The sequence below is a fragment of the Sciurus carolinensis genome, chromosome 4 (genome assembly GCF_902686445.1).
Source record: "Sciurus carolinensis chromosome 4, mSciCar1.2, whole genome shotgun sequence".
Lineage (NCBI taxonomy): Eukaryota > Metazoa > Chordata > Mammalia > Rodentia > Sciuridae > Sciurus > Sciurus carolinensis.
The window spans coordinates 116,655,164-116,671,780 of NC_062216.1; the positions used below are offsets into that span (position 1 = coordinate 116,655,164).

The 16,617-nt window shown below is 44.8% G+C and overlaps 1 protein-coding gene across 18 annotated transcripts; it reads right to left on the minus strand.

Annotated features, from left to right (window-relative positions):
* Positions 1 to 378: 378 nt before the first annotated feature.
* Pan2 (poly(A) specific ribonuclease subunit PAN2) lies at positions 379 to 15,543 on the minus strand. Of its 18 annotated transcripts, none has more exons than XM_047549612.1 (26): positions 15,411 to 15,543; positions 14,408 to 14,803; positions 11,850 to 12,019; positions 11,629 to 11,749; positions 11,387 to 11,464; positions 10,534 to 10,801; positions 9,782 to 10,124; positions 9,489 to 9,585; positions 7,867 to 7,986; positions 7,532 to 7,651; positions 7,127 to 7,255; positions 6,791 to 6,990; positions 6,547 to 6,680; positions 6,306 to 6,412; positions 5,994 to 6,092; positions 5,810 to 5,883; positions 5,324 to 5,465; positions 4,875 to 5,018; positions 4,684 to 4,743; positions 4,167 to 4,257; positions 3,252 to 3,409; positions 3,013 to 3,156; positions 2,708 to 2,887; positions 2,486 to 2,579; positions 1,719 to 1,916; positions 379 to 1,008 (listed from the first exon to the last, which is right to left on the minus strand). In XM_047549612.1, exons 2-26 carry the CDS (start codon positions 14,687 to 14,689, stop codon positions 974 to 976), a joined length of 3,588 nt encoding a protein of 1,195 aa, XP_047405568.1. In that variant the 5' UTR covers positions 14,690 to 14,803; positions 15,411 to 15,543; the 3' UTR covers positions 379 to 973. The 18 variants fall into 18 exon arrangements, with proteins under 18 accessions (XP_047405568.1, XP_047405567.1, XP_047405561.1 ...); XM_047549611.1 differs by having other exon boundaries at positions 5,318 to 5,465; XM_047549605.1 differs by having other exon boundaries at positions 1,683 to 1,916; positions 5,318 to 5,465.
* Between the last annotated feature and the right edge of the window lie 1,074 nt (positions 15,544 to 16,617).

A 16,617-nucleotide genomic window follows, 5' to 3' on the forward strand; every position in this document is an offset into this window, starting at 1 on the left:
GAAGCCCGAGTGTCAAGCACACATGAAACTACAATTCCCAGGAAACACTGCAGCACCAGACGTACTTTTTGTCAGTAACTACATGTCTTAAAAGAAACTGGGACTTGTAGTTTATCAGCTTACACGATTAACTGGGAAAAGACAATGTAAATCTTCAAACAACCTGACTTTAGGGAATTAGGCAGCTACAGCAAGGACAGCATTTTCTAGGAAACATAATTATACTCCTAGATCCATAATTTTGGACTCCAGAACTTTACCTTTTCTAGATAGGGATCTGAACACTCGTTTTTCCGTGGTTATGTGAAACCAAAACAAAGAAGAGAGTTGAAATTAGAGAACCACACACTAGCAGTTCTCTAATGAGAAGACAAGACAGTAATTTTTGTTTTTATTTTATAAAACATGCGGTTTAAAACAATTAAAAAAAATAAAATAAAACAAAACTTGAGACAGGAGAGTGGATGGAAGACAGATACTTCTCAGCTGTCAGCAGGTCAGGCTTTCTCCAGGACCCAAAGTCCCTTTTGGCAATGGTGTTGGCAACATTGGTTTGCTGGGGCCAAGACTCTGCATGCTGGCCCCTCCAGGCATCCCTCAAGTTTCAGCTAAGTCTGGCACTCCTGTTTTATCCTGTCACTGTTCAGGACTTCAGTTCCTAGCCAGCTAGGAACTAAAAGATTTGGTTCCAGGCATTTTTCTGCCTGTATCACTCATGATAGTTATTAAGTATACCAATTAATTTCCATCTGGGTCAGTTCTAGATTCTGTTTCTGACCCACTGTTTTGCAAAGGATGAAGAAGGAATCTAGCTCCCAAAACCTTTGCAACAATTTTGTTGCATTCCAGTTCAATTAATAGCACCATCTGAGGACCCTGAGCAGGTCCAATTCTGGAAGTGGGCAGGGTAAAGCCAACTTGGAAAGCTGTCTTCAAGTTCTAGGTTCATAGAACACTGAAGGAAGAAGGCAGGTCAAAGTGCCAGCACTGAGGAGAAGACAGCTGCATCTGTTAAGAGACAAAACCAAGAGCAACACTCTGAAGGTCAAGTGGGGAAAAACCTGGAATACTACTGTCTTGTTTTGTTCTTTTTTTTCCCCAGTACTGGAGATTGAACCCAGGGGTGCGTTACCACTGAGCTACATTCCCCAAACCTTTTTTTCCTCAGTCCTGTGTGTGTGTGTGTGTGTGTGTGTGTGTGTGTGTGTTTTCTGTTGCCTATGGACCTTTATTTATTTATATGCAGTGCTGAGAATTGAACCCAGTGCCTCACACATGCTAGGTAAGTTCTCTACCACTGAGCTACAATCCCAGTCCTCCAGTCCTGTTTATTTTTGAGACAGGGTCCCACTAAGTCATTGAGGATGCCCTCTAATTTGTGATCCTCCTGCCTCAGTTCCCAGAGGAGCTGGGATTACAGGTGTGCACCATCATACACTGGAATACTTCTTATGAAGGAAAATTGCAAGACAAAAGAGGACATGAACCCTCCCCCAAAATTTTAGAGGAGATTCTGGACCAATATAGAGTTTCAATAATAAAATCTGCTTCAGTGACTATTAAAAGGATTAAGTGCTTCTGTAAACTGTTAAGTATTTCACAAATATAAGGCAGGGGTGGTATTGTTATCAATATCATTGTTATTATTGTGATATGCATAAGTCTGTGCAATCAAAACCTACCCAGTCCAGTTTCCCTTGTCCCATCCCAGGCCTTACTCTTGGGACTTGTCTGGCTCTCAGGCTCAGGCACCTTCCAGTCCATCTTTCGGCCCTTTTCATAAAGACCCTTGAGCACCTTGTGGAAGGATTCAGGCTCAGTGCCATTCTTGCTTAGCTCCAGATACTTTCGGTAGAGCTGAAGGGCTGTGCGGGCATCCTCAATACTGTCATGGGTCTCCCCTTGAATCTTCAAGTCTGGGGTAATGAGAGGTAGAATAGTTTAGGATCCAGCAAAGGGAGGCAGGAACATGCTCCCCTACTGCCACCCTGACTCCCAGGAAACAACAGTAAAAAAACCATGTCTGTCTAGGGAAAGAGTCAAACACCCTTCCCTGTAATACTGAAACAAACTAAATCCAATAGCAACTCTTACCACTAACTCACCACCCTCCCTACTCCCCTTTGGCCCAACACATTTCTTACTTTTATTTATTTATTTATTTTGGATGGGGGATTGAACCCAGGGGCACTTTACCACTGAGTTACATTCCCAGTCCTTTTTATTTTTTGAGACAAGGTCTTGAACTTGTGATCCTCCTACCTCAGGCTCCTGAGTTGCTGGGCACTAGATTATAGACATGCACCACCCTCACCCAACACTTTTTTTTTTGAGACATGGTCTTTGTTGCTCAGGCTAGCCTCAAACTCACAATATTCCTGCCTTAGCCTCCCAGGTAGCTGGGATCACAGGTATGAGCCACCATGCCTAGCTAAAATTTCCTATTCCTAGCCCTACAGGAACCTACAAAGCTGAGGCAGCTCACCCAGAAAATACCAAGCAAGGAATCGCAGGGAAATCATTCGTTTTCGGGGCATGTGGAACAGGTAGACAGTATCAAGGACCTGGTCCTTGGGCACCTAGTGGGAATAAAAAAGTGAGAGACTTAAAGTAGGGCTATGTAATTTCCCATTCTCCAAAAGCACAATAGTATATACCCTGAGGAGCCCACCCTCAAAAGTGACTCTTAGAAGAGCCCCGCCCGAACCATGAGATTGATGACCCGGAAGTCTTTTTGCAGGCCATGACCCACAAACTTGACTCCAATGTCAATGAGAAAACGAAGCTTTAAGTAGGTAGACTTCAGAGTTGTGAGGTGCTTAGAGGAAATTTTGGCATCAAGGTCTCCTGGCTTTATCCCCGAGTACTGAGTCAAGTAATCCACTACCTAGGAATCCAGAAAAGGACAGATCACTCAGGATGTTAAGTACAGTCTCCTACAACTTTTCCCTGGATTCTCAAGCACTTTACATAAGCACAGCATCTGCCTCTGGCACCTCCATATGTTAATACCTGCTCCTGAGTAGAGATGTAGTCATCAATGAAGGGGATACCCTCATTGGGCCCTTGGCCCCGAACACAAGTGATCCTTGCTACTGACATCTGACTTGGTTTAATGGTAGACTTGGTACCATCACTGCGTAACTCTGCTTCTTCCTATATGATAAAAGTTAAGAAAATCAGAGAAATGTTTACGAGTCCTAACATCCTCAGAGTTTTGTCCTACGTACCATCCTTTTGATCTTAGTTACCTCATTAAGGGTGACAAACTCAGCATCAAGGCCTACCAGGTCCCCAACCTGTGGCATTTCATTCAGCATCAGTGGAATAAAGGTAGTATGTGTTTTCCGCTGCTTCCGTGCCAGCGAGGCTTCAGCCAGCAGCACACTAGCCTCAATAGGGTTCTTGACTAGAAGGGAGAATGCAAAGGACAGAGAGCTGGGGATAAGGAACTGAAGAGGGGAGAGAGCCTAGAATGACAAATCAAAGACTCTGAGTATGTACTGCGGTCCCTTAATAATCAAAATAGATCAAATCAGAAAATTATCATGAAATTTGCCAAGAAAAGGGACTTGGATGTAGTTTGAGATAAAGTGCTTGCCTAGCATGCATAAGGCCCTGGACTCAAACCCCAGGGCTACACACACACACACACACACACACACACACACACCACACATGCACATTAAAAAAAGAGAGAGAGAGAGAGAGAGAGAGAGAGAGAGAGAGAGATATGGGGGGAGGGAACTGAGACTCCAGTAAAAAACTAGAGAGACAACAAAAAAGAATAAGATTGTTAATTTGAATCTTGGCTTAGAAAATCCAGAAGAATAAGACTACAGAAAAACTATGGTTTAAAGGTAACAAACAGGGACTTAATAAGGAGCTCAAATCTAAAAGAAGAAAGATTCACTTGAGAATAAGAACGGTTAGACTTAAAATCCTAACATTAAACCATTTTGATCAAACTTCCCCTCTCATCCTCTCCCATTCTACCCTCAGGATTTCCAGCTTCTAAGTTTAAGGTCTGATAAGCAGAATCATTGTAGTATCCCTGGAAATAACACTGGTTACCAATCTTGAATACTAACAAACTATTTCTCAGATCTCTTCCTGAAGCCCAATTTAAGCAGCCCACACCCAAGGTCTAATTCTGTAGCACTTACTATTCAGGTTGTATCTGGAATTGAGATTCCTTTTGATATAATAAAGGATAGCAGGTACTTTCCAATTCATGTCAAATTGTACTGCTTCATACTAGAGAAGAGAAGAAGAGGTTGTGGATATAGCTCAGTGGTAAAGTGCTTGCCTAGCATGTGCAAGGCCCTGGGTTCAATCCCTAGCAGGCAGGCGAGAGGGAGGGAGGGAGGGAGGGAGGAAGGAAGGAAGGAAGGAAGGAAGGAAGGAAGGAAGGAAGGAAGGAAGGAAGGAAAGGGGTGGTGGTGGGAGGGAGGGAAGGAAAAATAAAATAAGTACTTATGGCCTATGTATACATATGTCCCTTTTTCCTCTTCCCCAAGTCAGAAGCCAAGACTTGGGTGTTGTTTTTAATTCAGCTAATGCCTCTTACTCCTGAGTATTCCTTCCTCCCTCTTGAATATTCCTGGCATTCTATAGGTCCGTGAGAATGAGAATGCTAGGAAAAGGGGAGCTATAAGGGGAACAGAACATGCTGCAACTCACCTTATCAATAGGTTCAATAAGGAAGTCATTGAAGAGATACCACTGCTGGTGAGTAACACCCTGTGGAGAATCAGAGAAAGGCTGAGGCCAAAGTTATGGCTAGACCACTGTGTCAGGGACTCAAGAACAGATCTAGGACTCTACTGTGGTCATCCCCAGGAGTGACCCTGCTCTGTATTCACCTCACTTACCTCCTTGCGTTGGTGGTAAGTCTCTCCAACTTTGATGTGAGCCACCAAGCTGCCCCCTGTGCGTGAGTCCAGGATGTGTACCACAGTAGCCATCAGGTCATACACATAGACACCATGTTCCTCCTCTGCCTTGGCTAGGCCCCACTGTAAGGGGGGTCACCCAGGCTGCTAAGCTAAGTTTAAGAATGGGGGTTGGAAGGGGAGTGGGACTAGAGGACAAGGAGTTCAGTGTACAGGGAATGGGGGACCAGGGTGCATTATCTCCATTCTAGCCCATCTATGACTCCCAGCACTGTACTGAAAATTCCACAGCTGGTAAATACTAGGCCTTTTATTCCTTTCCTTCTTCCTCTACTAAGTTCCACCTTCCCCCTATTCTACTTCACCTTCTTTCCCACCTTCTCTCCCTTATTCCCTCTCTTCTTCCCAATTTTTCCAACCACCTGCACCTCATCCCCATCAGGCCAATTGCAAACATCGAGCCCTTTGTTCTTGGTCATCTTCATGCGAATGGAAAAAGGAAGCCAGACGTTCTTCAACTCCTCAACGGAGGGACACAACAGCACACCCTCTGGACTGCCTAGTTCCTTCCTATCAGGACAGAAGAATTGGAAATGTGTTCTGAAGAGACACAGTCAGAGACAAGAGTTACCACTGAGTAGTTCAATCCTTTTTTTTTTTTTTTTTTTTTTTTTTTTTTTTTTGGTGTAGAACTAGGGATTGAACCCAGGGCTTCACACATGCTTCACAAATGTTCTACTACTGAGCTATATCCCCAGTCCTTTTCAATTTTTTTTGAGACACTCTCTTGCTAAGTTGCCCAGGCTGGCTTGAACCTACAATCTCCTACCTCAGCTTCCCAAGTGGTATTAACAGGCATGTGCCACCATGCCCAGTTAGGTCAATACTTTGACAACTCCTAAGACAGTACCTACCGATCAGCCAAAGAAAATTCCTTGTTCTTGGCGATTTCCCCACCATGTTTCTTTATTGCCATCTTGAAGGCAACCTGAACACAAAGGATAAAACATCTGATTCCTTAAGAACATAATCATATACAGAAGCCAGAAAGGAAAGAAAAGTACTCCGAAAAGCCCTGTTTCCAACCCCAGTCCTTACCTCAGCCTGCATTCTCCAGAAATCAGCCTCTTTTGAGCTGTTCACTTCACAATTAATGACAAGAATGTCTGGCAGATGGCGGATATTACGGGTCTGAATCTGAGAAGACAAAACAAATAAGAAATAGCAGGGAATCTACAGGGAAAACAGGAACAGTGAAACCTGTAAATCCTGGGTCTGTAGCCTCCAACTGGGTTTCCTCCCACTCTCCATCTATCCCTAGATTGTAGTGCCAACAGAGTCAGGTCCTAGTGGAACCATGGCCAAGTCCCCAACATGGCTGGACTCTTATCCAGGGTAATACCCACTCACCGTGGGCTGGTACTTCTCACAGTTGTCACACCAGGCCTGTGTATTCTGCTCCAGGCAGATGCTTCGCTTCAGCACCTGAGCAAAGTCATAGTTCTTCCCGGTTTTATCTGAGAGGAAACTAGATACTTCACTCCAGGCTCTCCCCTCCACTGATAATTAGTCCCCAACACCCGCCCCCAATGTTACAGGACACCTAGGGGAGGCTTCCCGACCCAGCTGCAGGGTATACCACAGTTGCTACCCTCAGGGTAGGAGAGTGTGAAGAGCAGAGTGGATGAGGCTCGCACAGTCTCACTGCCACAGCGACATAGGCTGCAGTTCTCCATCTCACAGCTGAACAGTTGCCCAATGACAGAGTCCCCCGATGAACAAAAACTGCTAAGAGTGGGAAGGGCAACATATGCACACTGAGGGAGTAAGGAGCCCCTTTAAGTCCCAGAAGGACCTGTCTCGGTGGCTTTAACTATTCCTGTCCAATTCTATACCTGCCTCCAGCACCTCGATACGCCTGGGGTACTTCAAGCTCCTGCATATCCTGATGCAGCTGAGTGAGAATGAAGCGATTCCACCTCTGAATGAGCCTAGCCAGATTGCCCTTGCCTGAAGCCTCATCTGAGTCGGCCAGGATCAGACCAAGGGCTGAGGCCTCAGGAATGGTACGGAATGCACGAAGAAAATTACTGCCCTGGAAAGGGGTATGTTGATGGAAAGGGGTTATTTTCTCTTTTGTGGCCATTTGCACAGCAATGTCCAATGTCCCTGCCTACTGTCCACTTCCTTTCCCCTTCCATTTTAAATGTCCCACGTCTCCAGGCACTGACCTGACAAGGGTCACCACGAGAGAGGTCCAACATATGGAAAAGGAAGCCCAATTCACATGCCAGACAGAACTCCTTCTGGCAAAGGTGGTTCTGGATTAAACAGCGAACAGGCTCCAGGAAATAGAGCACCTAGAGGGAAGAACAGAAGTGGTGCAGGAATCTGGGAGCAGATGAGAGATGGAGAGGTTAAGCTGTTGGAGAATATAAAGTATAATTCCACTGAAGCACTGGAGCTCACAGTGGAGACTTGAAGATGTGTGGGCAAAAAATAATACTAGATGAGTTCAAGGTACAGTGAGCTTGGTTGAGGACACTTGGGAAGAGTAGAGTAGGAGTTGAGGAGCAACAAGAAAGGAAGAAGAAAGGCAGTAGGCATGTTCCAGTTACACAATACCCAGTCCTTACCTGGATCATGCAGTTACAGTAGGCATTGGGGATGTGAGGCTCTAATCCAGCAAAAAGGGTCTTATTATAGTGTTTGAAGTCAAAGTCTTCCAGCCCTAGCTTGGAATATTTGATGGTTACCTATAGTAAAAACAGTCTTAGCAGGATGAGGGTATCTTTAGAGTTCCCCAAATCTTCCCAGAAGGCATAGCCTTTCCTAAAAACCTCCCTCCTGGGTCCAGAGTGATAGGTGAAGGCTTCTTGATAGAATCCCTCAATCTTTTCTCATATGACATACTTCCCAGGGCACCTTTCCCCACATGCCACAGGGTCCCTGGCTTGGTGCCCTCCAGCACCTTGCGGTATTTCTTTGAAACCATGTGGAGATGTGGCTCCTCTTCCCGTCCTATTGGTGACTCAGTGACCTGGCTGAAGCTATCAAATTCACTGTCCAACTCCTTTAGTCGGTAAGGAATCTAGGGTTTTAAAAAGAGGTAACTCCTGTTGGATGTCTTTTTTTTTTTTTTTTTTTTTTTTACTGCTAGGGATCACATCCAGGACCTCCTTCAACCACTTAGCCACATTCCCAGCCCTTGTTGGATATCTTAATCATCTTTGACTTCCCCCTCACTTTTATACCAACACTGACATAGCCACCAAGTCCTTCTATTTCCATGGTGTTCTCAATATGCACGGTTTCCTTTTTATTTCTACTGCTATCTCAGTTGGACAACTATGGTGGCTTCCACACTGGTCTCCTTACATCCACTCAGTTCACCTACCAAACTAAACCTTACAGAATGTGCTTTCAAAGTGCATCATGTCTTTTTTTTTTTTTTCTTTGACTAGGGACTGAACCCAGGGGCATTCTACCATTGAGTTAGATCCCTAGCCACCACCTCCTTTTTAAAAAAATTATTTTTTTAGTTACCAATGGCCCTTTACTTTATTTATTTATATGTGGTGCTGAGAATTGAACCCAGTGCCTCACAAATGCTAGGCAAGTGCTCTACCACTGAGCTACAACCTTATCCCCCTAGTCTCTTTTTATGTTATTTTATTTTTTGGTACCAGGGATTGAATCCAGAGGTGCTTAACCACTGAGCCATATCCCCAGCCCTTTTTATATTTTATTTAGAGACAGGGTCTCACTAAGCTGCTTAGGGCCTCGCTAAATTGCTAAGGCCGGCTCTGAACTTGAGATCCTCCTGCCTCAGCCTCCCAAGGTGCTGGGATTACAGGCATGCACCACCATGCCTGGCCCCTTTTAAAATTTTTATTTAAAAATAAAATGCCCAGCTCATGTCTTCCACTACACACTGGTGTTAAAGGCTCAACAGCCTGGCCCTTTCTAACCTTTATCTCTCACTACTTCCTAGTAATAACTGCAGTTCTAGCTAGATAAGTGTACTCTTAGTTCCCCACAACAAGCTTTTGCACTCATTCCTCTTGAGACCTTCAGTTATACTGTTATTCATCTTGAGTATTCTCCTTCATTACCATCTACTTATCCATATTCCATATTTGCAGCTCAGTATCCACCTCTCTCATTATGCCACCCTTTACCACTCTAGTCCAGAGAAACATTTCCCTTCCAAACAGCTCTAGTACTAAATGTTTCTAACATTCCTTTGGAATTTAACAATAGGAATAACTAATTTCTGACATGGACTGGGGATATAGCTCAATGGTAGAGTGCTTACCTAACATGCACACAGACCCTGGGTTCAATCCTGGGTTCAACTTCTGACATGACTAATGTCTTACCTTCAACCAAATACTAAATAAACTTCCTAAGAACACGGACCCTATCATCTTCTACATCTTTGAATCCTCTCTAACATCAAACACAGTTCCTTCAAATCAGCAAGCCCCCAAATGCCCTACCAATTATTTGAAAACACAAGAAAGATTAGTAAAGGAAAAAGAAGAAAAATACCAGTTGGTTAGGGTGGGATTATTTCCCCTCTAAACACACCTGATTGCGCAGCCTGGTGCGGGGATTGGGTGCATAGCCAATGAAGCCCACTTTCTTCATGGTACGCAGAATCTCTGCATCAACAGGTGGTGCTCGCCTATAATTCAGTATGATTCTAGGGCTTGAAGGGTCATGATATCCACCCATCTACTCCCTAATGCCCAAGGGTCAGGGAAGAAAATGCTGAAGGTAGACAGAAATCAGGAAAGGGGTATAATAAAAACAGGACTGGCAGAAAATTCTATCTTGGCCTTTCCCCCCGCCCCCCTTTTGGCCCAGAGGTGAAGTATAACCTGGGAGCTGGAACGGAGTTGGCAGCAGGCCAATCAGAGAGCAGTGTGTCCGTGGTGAGTGGAACTGGGATGAGGGAAAGAGGCAGCAAGTCCTGGCTCCAGTCCAGAGGTGGTAGTGAGTCCACCAGACAGGGCAAAGCAAATTCAGTCTCCCGTGAATAGGGGTTGAAGGAAGGCTCTGGGGAATCAGTCCATAGATGAACACAACCCTCAGAATCCCCAAAAGCCAGAGCCTGCTTGCTTGCTGACACATCAAATGTCATTAGCAGAGGTCCCACAGGATTCACATGAAAGATGTCTGCTGGGTTGGCCAGGCCTGTGGGCTCACAAAACTGGCATTGCCCTAGGAGGGAAGAAGAAGCCCACTGAGTCCTGAAAAGTTAAAAAGAGACTTGCGTTTATACCTTCTCTATCCTCTTCTCCTGATATCAAGACAAGATGGACACCAAATTCATGTCTATAGTCAGAATGACATCTGATGCTTTCTCATGAACTATAGGATGGTTTGCTACCCAGAAAAGAGCACTTCTCAAGTTATTTTGCCTATTCCATCTTTACCTTTTTTTGAGTTCCTTACACCCAAGGAACAATAAAAGGGAAAATAAAAGCTCTCATCTCTAACGAAGCCTAAGTGAAACCCATGAAAAGTTACTTTTCCCCAACAAAAAGGTGTCTAGGAGAGTATTTCTTCTAGTGCCTTCTTCCCCTTTGCTCAATGACCTCTCCTACCCAATCCTTTATGCTCTTCATACCCGACTGAGAGATGATAGCAAGACGAGAAGTATATGTAGGGATGAAGCGCAAGAAGGCAGGATCCACATGTACTTGAAGTGGTGTGATGGCACGCATCATGCGCAGATCATACACTTTGAGGAAACGGTCACAGGCCAGGCCAGTAAGGCGACTAGAAAAGCCACAGGCAGCCAACAGGTTGCCATGCACATCAAAATCTGACAGACTCCCTGAGAAGGCATCAAATTCATGCTCCACCTTAAAACTACGGAGGTCTCGCAGGGAAACCTAAAGAAGAAATAACTGTTATGTACTAAGTCTGTTATCAGGAAGCATCCCTGTCACCTACCTAAACCTGTGAGGTCCCTACCAAAGGAACTAAGGCTCTAGGATATAAACAATTAAAAACAAAGAAAAAAGGCAGGGTGTAGTAGGGCATTCCTATAATCCCAGCAACTCTGGAGGTTGAGGCAGGAGGATCACAAATGTAAGGCCAGCCTCAGCAACTGACTTAGATACTCAGCAATATATCAAAAATTTTAAAAAATACATTTTAAAAATAAAAATAAATAAAAGGTTTGGGGATATGGGAATGTAGCGATGTAGCTCAGTGATAAAGTTCCCCTGGCTTCAATTCCCAGTACTGGGGGGAAAAAAAGAAAATAAAAAGCATTAAGAGAAAAGCTGGAAGCTATTCTCAAAAGAACTAATTTACCCCTTTGTCTCTCAGGCTCCTAGTTATAGAAAACATTAGGATGCAAGATAATCTCATAGTATAACATAACTGAGAAATGATTTTTTTCCTGTCACGATACACCCCACTTTTCTAGTGAAAGGGGCCTGGTGGTAGGACGAGTTATGGAATTTGGCCACCTTGCCAGATGTATGACCACAGAAGAAGAAGCGATTTGTCTGCCTCATGATGGTGACTCCAGGTATCTCAACTGCATACTGGAGAGGGAAGGAGAAACAAGTGAGAAGAATGATTTTCCTCACAGGTCAAAGGAACAGAAAGGTCACATCCACATCTCAAGCACGTGTCCAGCTCAAGGACAGTCCCTCCACCCAATGACCTCGGCCTTGAAGGGTCTTTTGGGTCCAACCCAGGTTTGTACCTTCTGAGTCTCCTGGACAGTGGTTAGATCAATCTCCAAAATGTGGTTCTGAAGGCCACCAACAAGTAGAGTGCTGCTGTCTGTCAGCAGGAGACTGTGCATATCCTCACTCTCATCTAGTCTACGTGAAAGAGAAAAGGCAAAGAGGTCAGTTGCCAATCCCTTAACCTTCCCAAACTGTAAGTTTCCCTTTTTCCCTCCAGGACTGAAAAGCCACTTACAAGTAATCAAATATAATGAGACCCCCACGGGCCATATACTTGAGGTTGTTCTTGGTGAGAAAAAGGATACCATTCTCTAAGCTCTGGATCTGTCGAATGTCATCACTACCATTAACCTGAAAAGATGAGTAGCGCTCCAAGGCTGGTCCAAAAAATGAAGTAGCATGACCCTGTAGGGGACAAAGACAACAGAGATACCTGAGTGGAGGGACAGGGCCATTCCAGATATAGGTCAGGGACCGAGTACTGCTCAGCTCTTCTCCTTCCTTGCCTGTCCTTTCTGGCTAGGAGCAACTGAGACATAAAGCTAGGAACCAGTCAATCTTGGCGACAAAAACAATGACAATACTGCCTTACATTAATGTATTATAAAGTACTTTTGCTTTGTGCATTATAAAATACTCTGGTACACTCTACCTCAATTTAGCCTGCTGAATAAAAGAGGTATTATGAGAGATGTGTTCAGAAACCCAGGGGCATGATCTGATCCTCCACTGGCCAGTTGGCTTTCTTATGTTCCAGTCAAATCTTAATCTCTACCAGTCATCTGGAAAGTAGACACTATGATTCACAGGCTGGAAAAGGGAGTATGTGAGACATTCCTCCCCTACCTTCTATGATGTCATTCAGTCCTGATTTCTCTTCTGACTCTTAATTCATACTTTCATACACTCATTCTTTTCCTTATGTGCTCCCCTCCTTTTGACCACTCTTGAAACATGGATGTTTCCAGCCCACTGTCTTCTCACCCTACTTCCCAGGCAGTCTCACCTATTCTCAAGGTTTTAACTACCCATCCTAACACTAAAGAATTTTCCTTCTCTAGATTAGACCATTGCCTCAAGCTTCGGACTCGTACATCCAAATACTCATTAAACATCACTCCTTAGATATCCCATGAGAAGCTCAAACTCATTATATACTAAATTAAATTCACTATTTGTACCCTGTTCCAATTATTCTTATTATACTCTCTCTGGTACAATGATCCACCTAATTGACTAAGTCATTTGGTAGTCCAGTCCTGTTTAATTTCTAAATGTTTCCCAAGTTTTTCTTGCATATCCATGACTACAGTGCATCTTTCAGGGTTTAATCATATTTTGTGTGAACTACAATAGCCTACAAACTGTTCTCACTAAGTCTTGCCCCATCCTCCTTCAATCAGACTCTATACTGCTACCTCAGCAGTCCACCTAGAACATAAACTAGACTTTGTCATTCCAGATTTAAAAATCCTTCAGTGGCCTGAAGGATCAAGTCCAAGCTCTTTTAACAAAGTATGTGAAGTTCTCTACAATATTCTTTCCCACATATATGCATGGCTCCTTCCTTCCCTTCTAGAGAGTCTAGAATGATCATCCTGTTCTCCATTCATGTGCTTTTTAGGGGTTGGGGTATAACTCAGTGGTGGAGTACATACTTAGTATGTTTGAAGCCCTGGCTTCAATCCTCAGCAACAAAACATTTTAAAAAATTCAGTGACTTTATCAGAGAGAACTCTTCTGACCATCTAAAATAGTAACATTCTCACCCTTTATTACTTCAACCTATTTCTTCCACTGTATTTTTCTCAAAAGTACTAATCAGCACCTGATATACATTTTTAGTTTACTGTTTATTCCAAACCTAAACCTTAGAACAAGGTATGGCACCTGTAGGTGGCTCAAAAAACACTGGTTGAGAAAGTTGGGAATATAGTGTAGTGGTAGAGGACTTGCCTAGCATGTGTAAGACCCTAGGTTCGATCTCCAGCACTGGGAGAAAATAAACTTGCTTAAGAGCCTAACACTAGGTCAGGTGCAGTGGCGCACACCTGCAATCCCAGTGGCTCAGGAGGATCTTGAATTCAAAGCCAGCTTCAGCAAAAGGGAGGTACTAAGAACTCAGTGAGACCCCATCTCTAAATAATACACAAAATAGGGCTGGGGATGTAGTTCAGTGGTTGAGTGCCCCTGAATTCAATCCCTGGTGCACGCCCCAACCCCCCCCCCCCGGGCCAAAAACACCAGCCTGGGCAACTTAGCAAGACTCTTATCTCAAAATAGAAAAATAAATTAAAAGGGATGGGAATGTTAAGCACAGTGGCACAGAGTCTTGGAAGGCTGAGGGAGGAGGATTACAAGTTCAAGGCAAGCCTCAACAACTTAGTGAGACCCTGTTCTCAACAAATAAATAAATAGGGCTGGGGATGTGGTTCATGGTAAAGGACCTCAATCATTAGTACCCCCCCCCCCAAAAAAAAAAGCAGGGAGGGTGTTGGGTATGTAACTCAGTGGTGGAGTATTCCTGGGTCAATCCCCAGTACCCAAAAACAAAACAAAACATGGACCAACTGTAGCAAAAGTGGGATGCCTTCTGAGAACAAATATCTATGTAACTCATTCCTGGATTCCAGCCAATCCTATTCTTTCTCCACCAGCCTCCTCTTATTTGACTTTAGCTAACTCATCACTTCAACTCAGTTCTGGCTCCCTGTAAAGCATATGTCTTCAGAAAATACCAGATAAAACCTCCAATATGTCCTTTCAGCCCTCATAAAGGGGTATGGTTCTTACCCCATGGCTCCCCACCCACAGCATCTCTTCGTGTAAGTCAAAGTGGGAGACAGACACAGGCACACCCACTTCAGCTACCACGCTGTGCAATTCAGAGTAGACACCTTCCATTATGTGCACTGATTCCTGCACGGGGAGAGCCTCCAAGGTCACTCCCTCTGGGTCCAACTCCACATTCTGAAGCAGACTTGGATTCAGGTGTGCATCCAGGACAGGGTCCAGGGCAGAATGCATAGCTGGGGCATACTCTGCCAGTCCAGGGTCCAGACCCTCAAAGTTCATGATGATGACAGCTGATTAGACCTGCTTCACACCCTTCCTTGCCACAGTCCCTGTAAATGCCTGAGCCAAGCTTCAGCAGGACAGCACCAATGGGCTTAGAATGGACATCATGGCCTGCAAGGGGAAAGAGGTAGTTGAGTCATGGGTAGGCCAGATACTGGTATTTAGTGTCTTCTAGATTATATGGGGAGAAGGGTGATGAGACAGGCAGAAGGGATGAGACTGTCAGGCAGAAGATGAAACAGGCAGGAGAGGAAGGGGCAGTAGGGTGAAGGTGGGAGAACTACTCTCCTTCTCTAGACCTTCTAGACTCCCTACACCCCAACTATCTAACTGATCCTTGATTTCTCTTTCTCCTCCCTTCAGATCTGCTCACTTCCTGGTTCAACCCTGAACCACCAGGTAAAGGAGCAGGTATTTCGTGGAGGTTGGAGTTAGGAAGCGAGATCTAAGATGCTTGTTTCCTGGAACTGGGGAGGCCAAAAACAGTCAGTTTTCCAGAATCCTCTGTAATAGTTACCCAGAATTCTTTAGGGTGGCCAGTTATCCACAATTGGGGTGGGGGAAAGGGGAAGATGATGGAAAAGAATAGTTACCCAGAATTCTCTGGGGTAACCAGAGAAATTGGTTACCCAGAATTCTCCCCCAACGGCGGGGAGGGGAAGGATTGGGGCAAGGGTCAGATGTGCTCCTAGGATGCTTATGGGGAATGGGTCATTACCAAGATTTCTCCATGGCGTATATTTTGGAGCGCGTGGAATTAAAACGAGTAGGGGGAGAGCAAACGCCGTCAGGTCCGCGGGAAATTCCAGTTTCCCCAGTTCTCCCCCGCGCCTCTACCTCAACCTAACCCGGCGGCGGGAGGAATATCCGACTGCCAGTCACCGCTTCCAATCAGGAAGGGCTCGGGTTGCGTCTAAGCCAATCAGAAGGAGCTAGGTAAAGAAGACACTGGGAGACTTGTGACGCAAGAACCGGGCGGGAAAAAAAAAAAGGTTACGGGGCGCCGATGGGGACAAAACGGATTGAGACGCGGACCTGTTTGGTGATGTTAAAGAGTAACCTTTTCTCTTTTAATCCTTCTTGAATAACATTCTCCCTAGACTTGGAAACGGAACTTTTAGGCTCTTTGTAACTTCAAAAAGAAACTTGACTAAAAGGCGCCCAGGGCAAAGCACTGGGAACCGCCTGCTGGGTATTCCCAGCGTAGCCTAGTCACTCCCTCTCCTGAGGTGTTTCTGTGATCCACTCCACCACCTCTGACCCTATGCCCCCGAAACTTGCTGGCATTTCCTATGATTTCTAGATATGGGAGAGAAAAAGGAAGCGGGAACCCAACTCCTGACTCGGCTCAAGTGGCCACATTTTCTAAGCTTCTAAAAGCATCCATCTGAAATTCCCATCTGTGGTTGTCCCCCTCCCCCTGGCCCCCCATTAATAGTCTCAGGGAACAAGAATCGCCCCCGCACACATATGTCCCCCGCTATCAAATTCCCCTAACTCGTGGAGCTGGATGTTATCCCTCAAGGAGATGAGCACAGCGATTGAGACATTGGCCTTCTCAAAACGTATGGATTTACATCAACAGTTATTCAGCGGGATTCTTGCGGCCCAACTGTGTGCTTGAATTATTTTGGAATGGGTCCAGGTTGTGAGATGTCTCATGGCACATTAGCTCAACTATCAGCGCTGGGTTTTGCGATTTTTTGTTTGTTTTTTTTTGTTGTTGTTGTTGTTTTATTTTTTAATTTATTCCTATGTCTTGAGGCTGTGAATAAATTATGATTCCTGATACGGAACACCTGGAGTTTAGCCTTTGAATCCCCTTTTTAAAAGCCCACTCTTCCCGCTGACAGTTAAAATCACAGCCTCTGGGAGAAGAGTTCCCTCTGTGATCTCCTTTGCTAGAAAAGCAAAAATTCCCTCCA

What these genes read in the sequence shown, in the direction of transcription:
- Pan2 (XM_047549595.1), bottom strand. Translation starts at nt 14,689, where the DNA reads ATGAACTTTGAGGGTCTGGACCCTGGACTGGCAGAGTATGCCCCAGCT. An exon ending in TGTGGGTGGGGAGCCATGGG is followed by an intron (nt 12,020 to 14,407) that starts GTAAGAACCATA and finishes TGTCCCCTACAG; the next exon opens with GGTCATGCTACTTCATTTTT. An exon ending in AACGCAAGGAGGTAAGTGAG is followed by an intron (nt 4,744 to 4,865) that starts GTGAATACAGAG and finishes GATTCTCCACAG; the next exon opens with GGTGTTACTCACCAGCAGTG.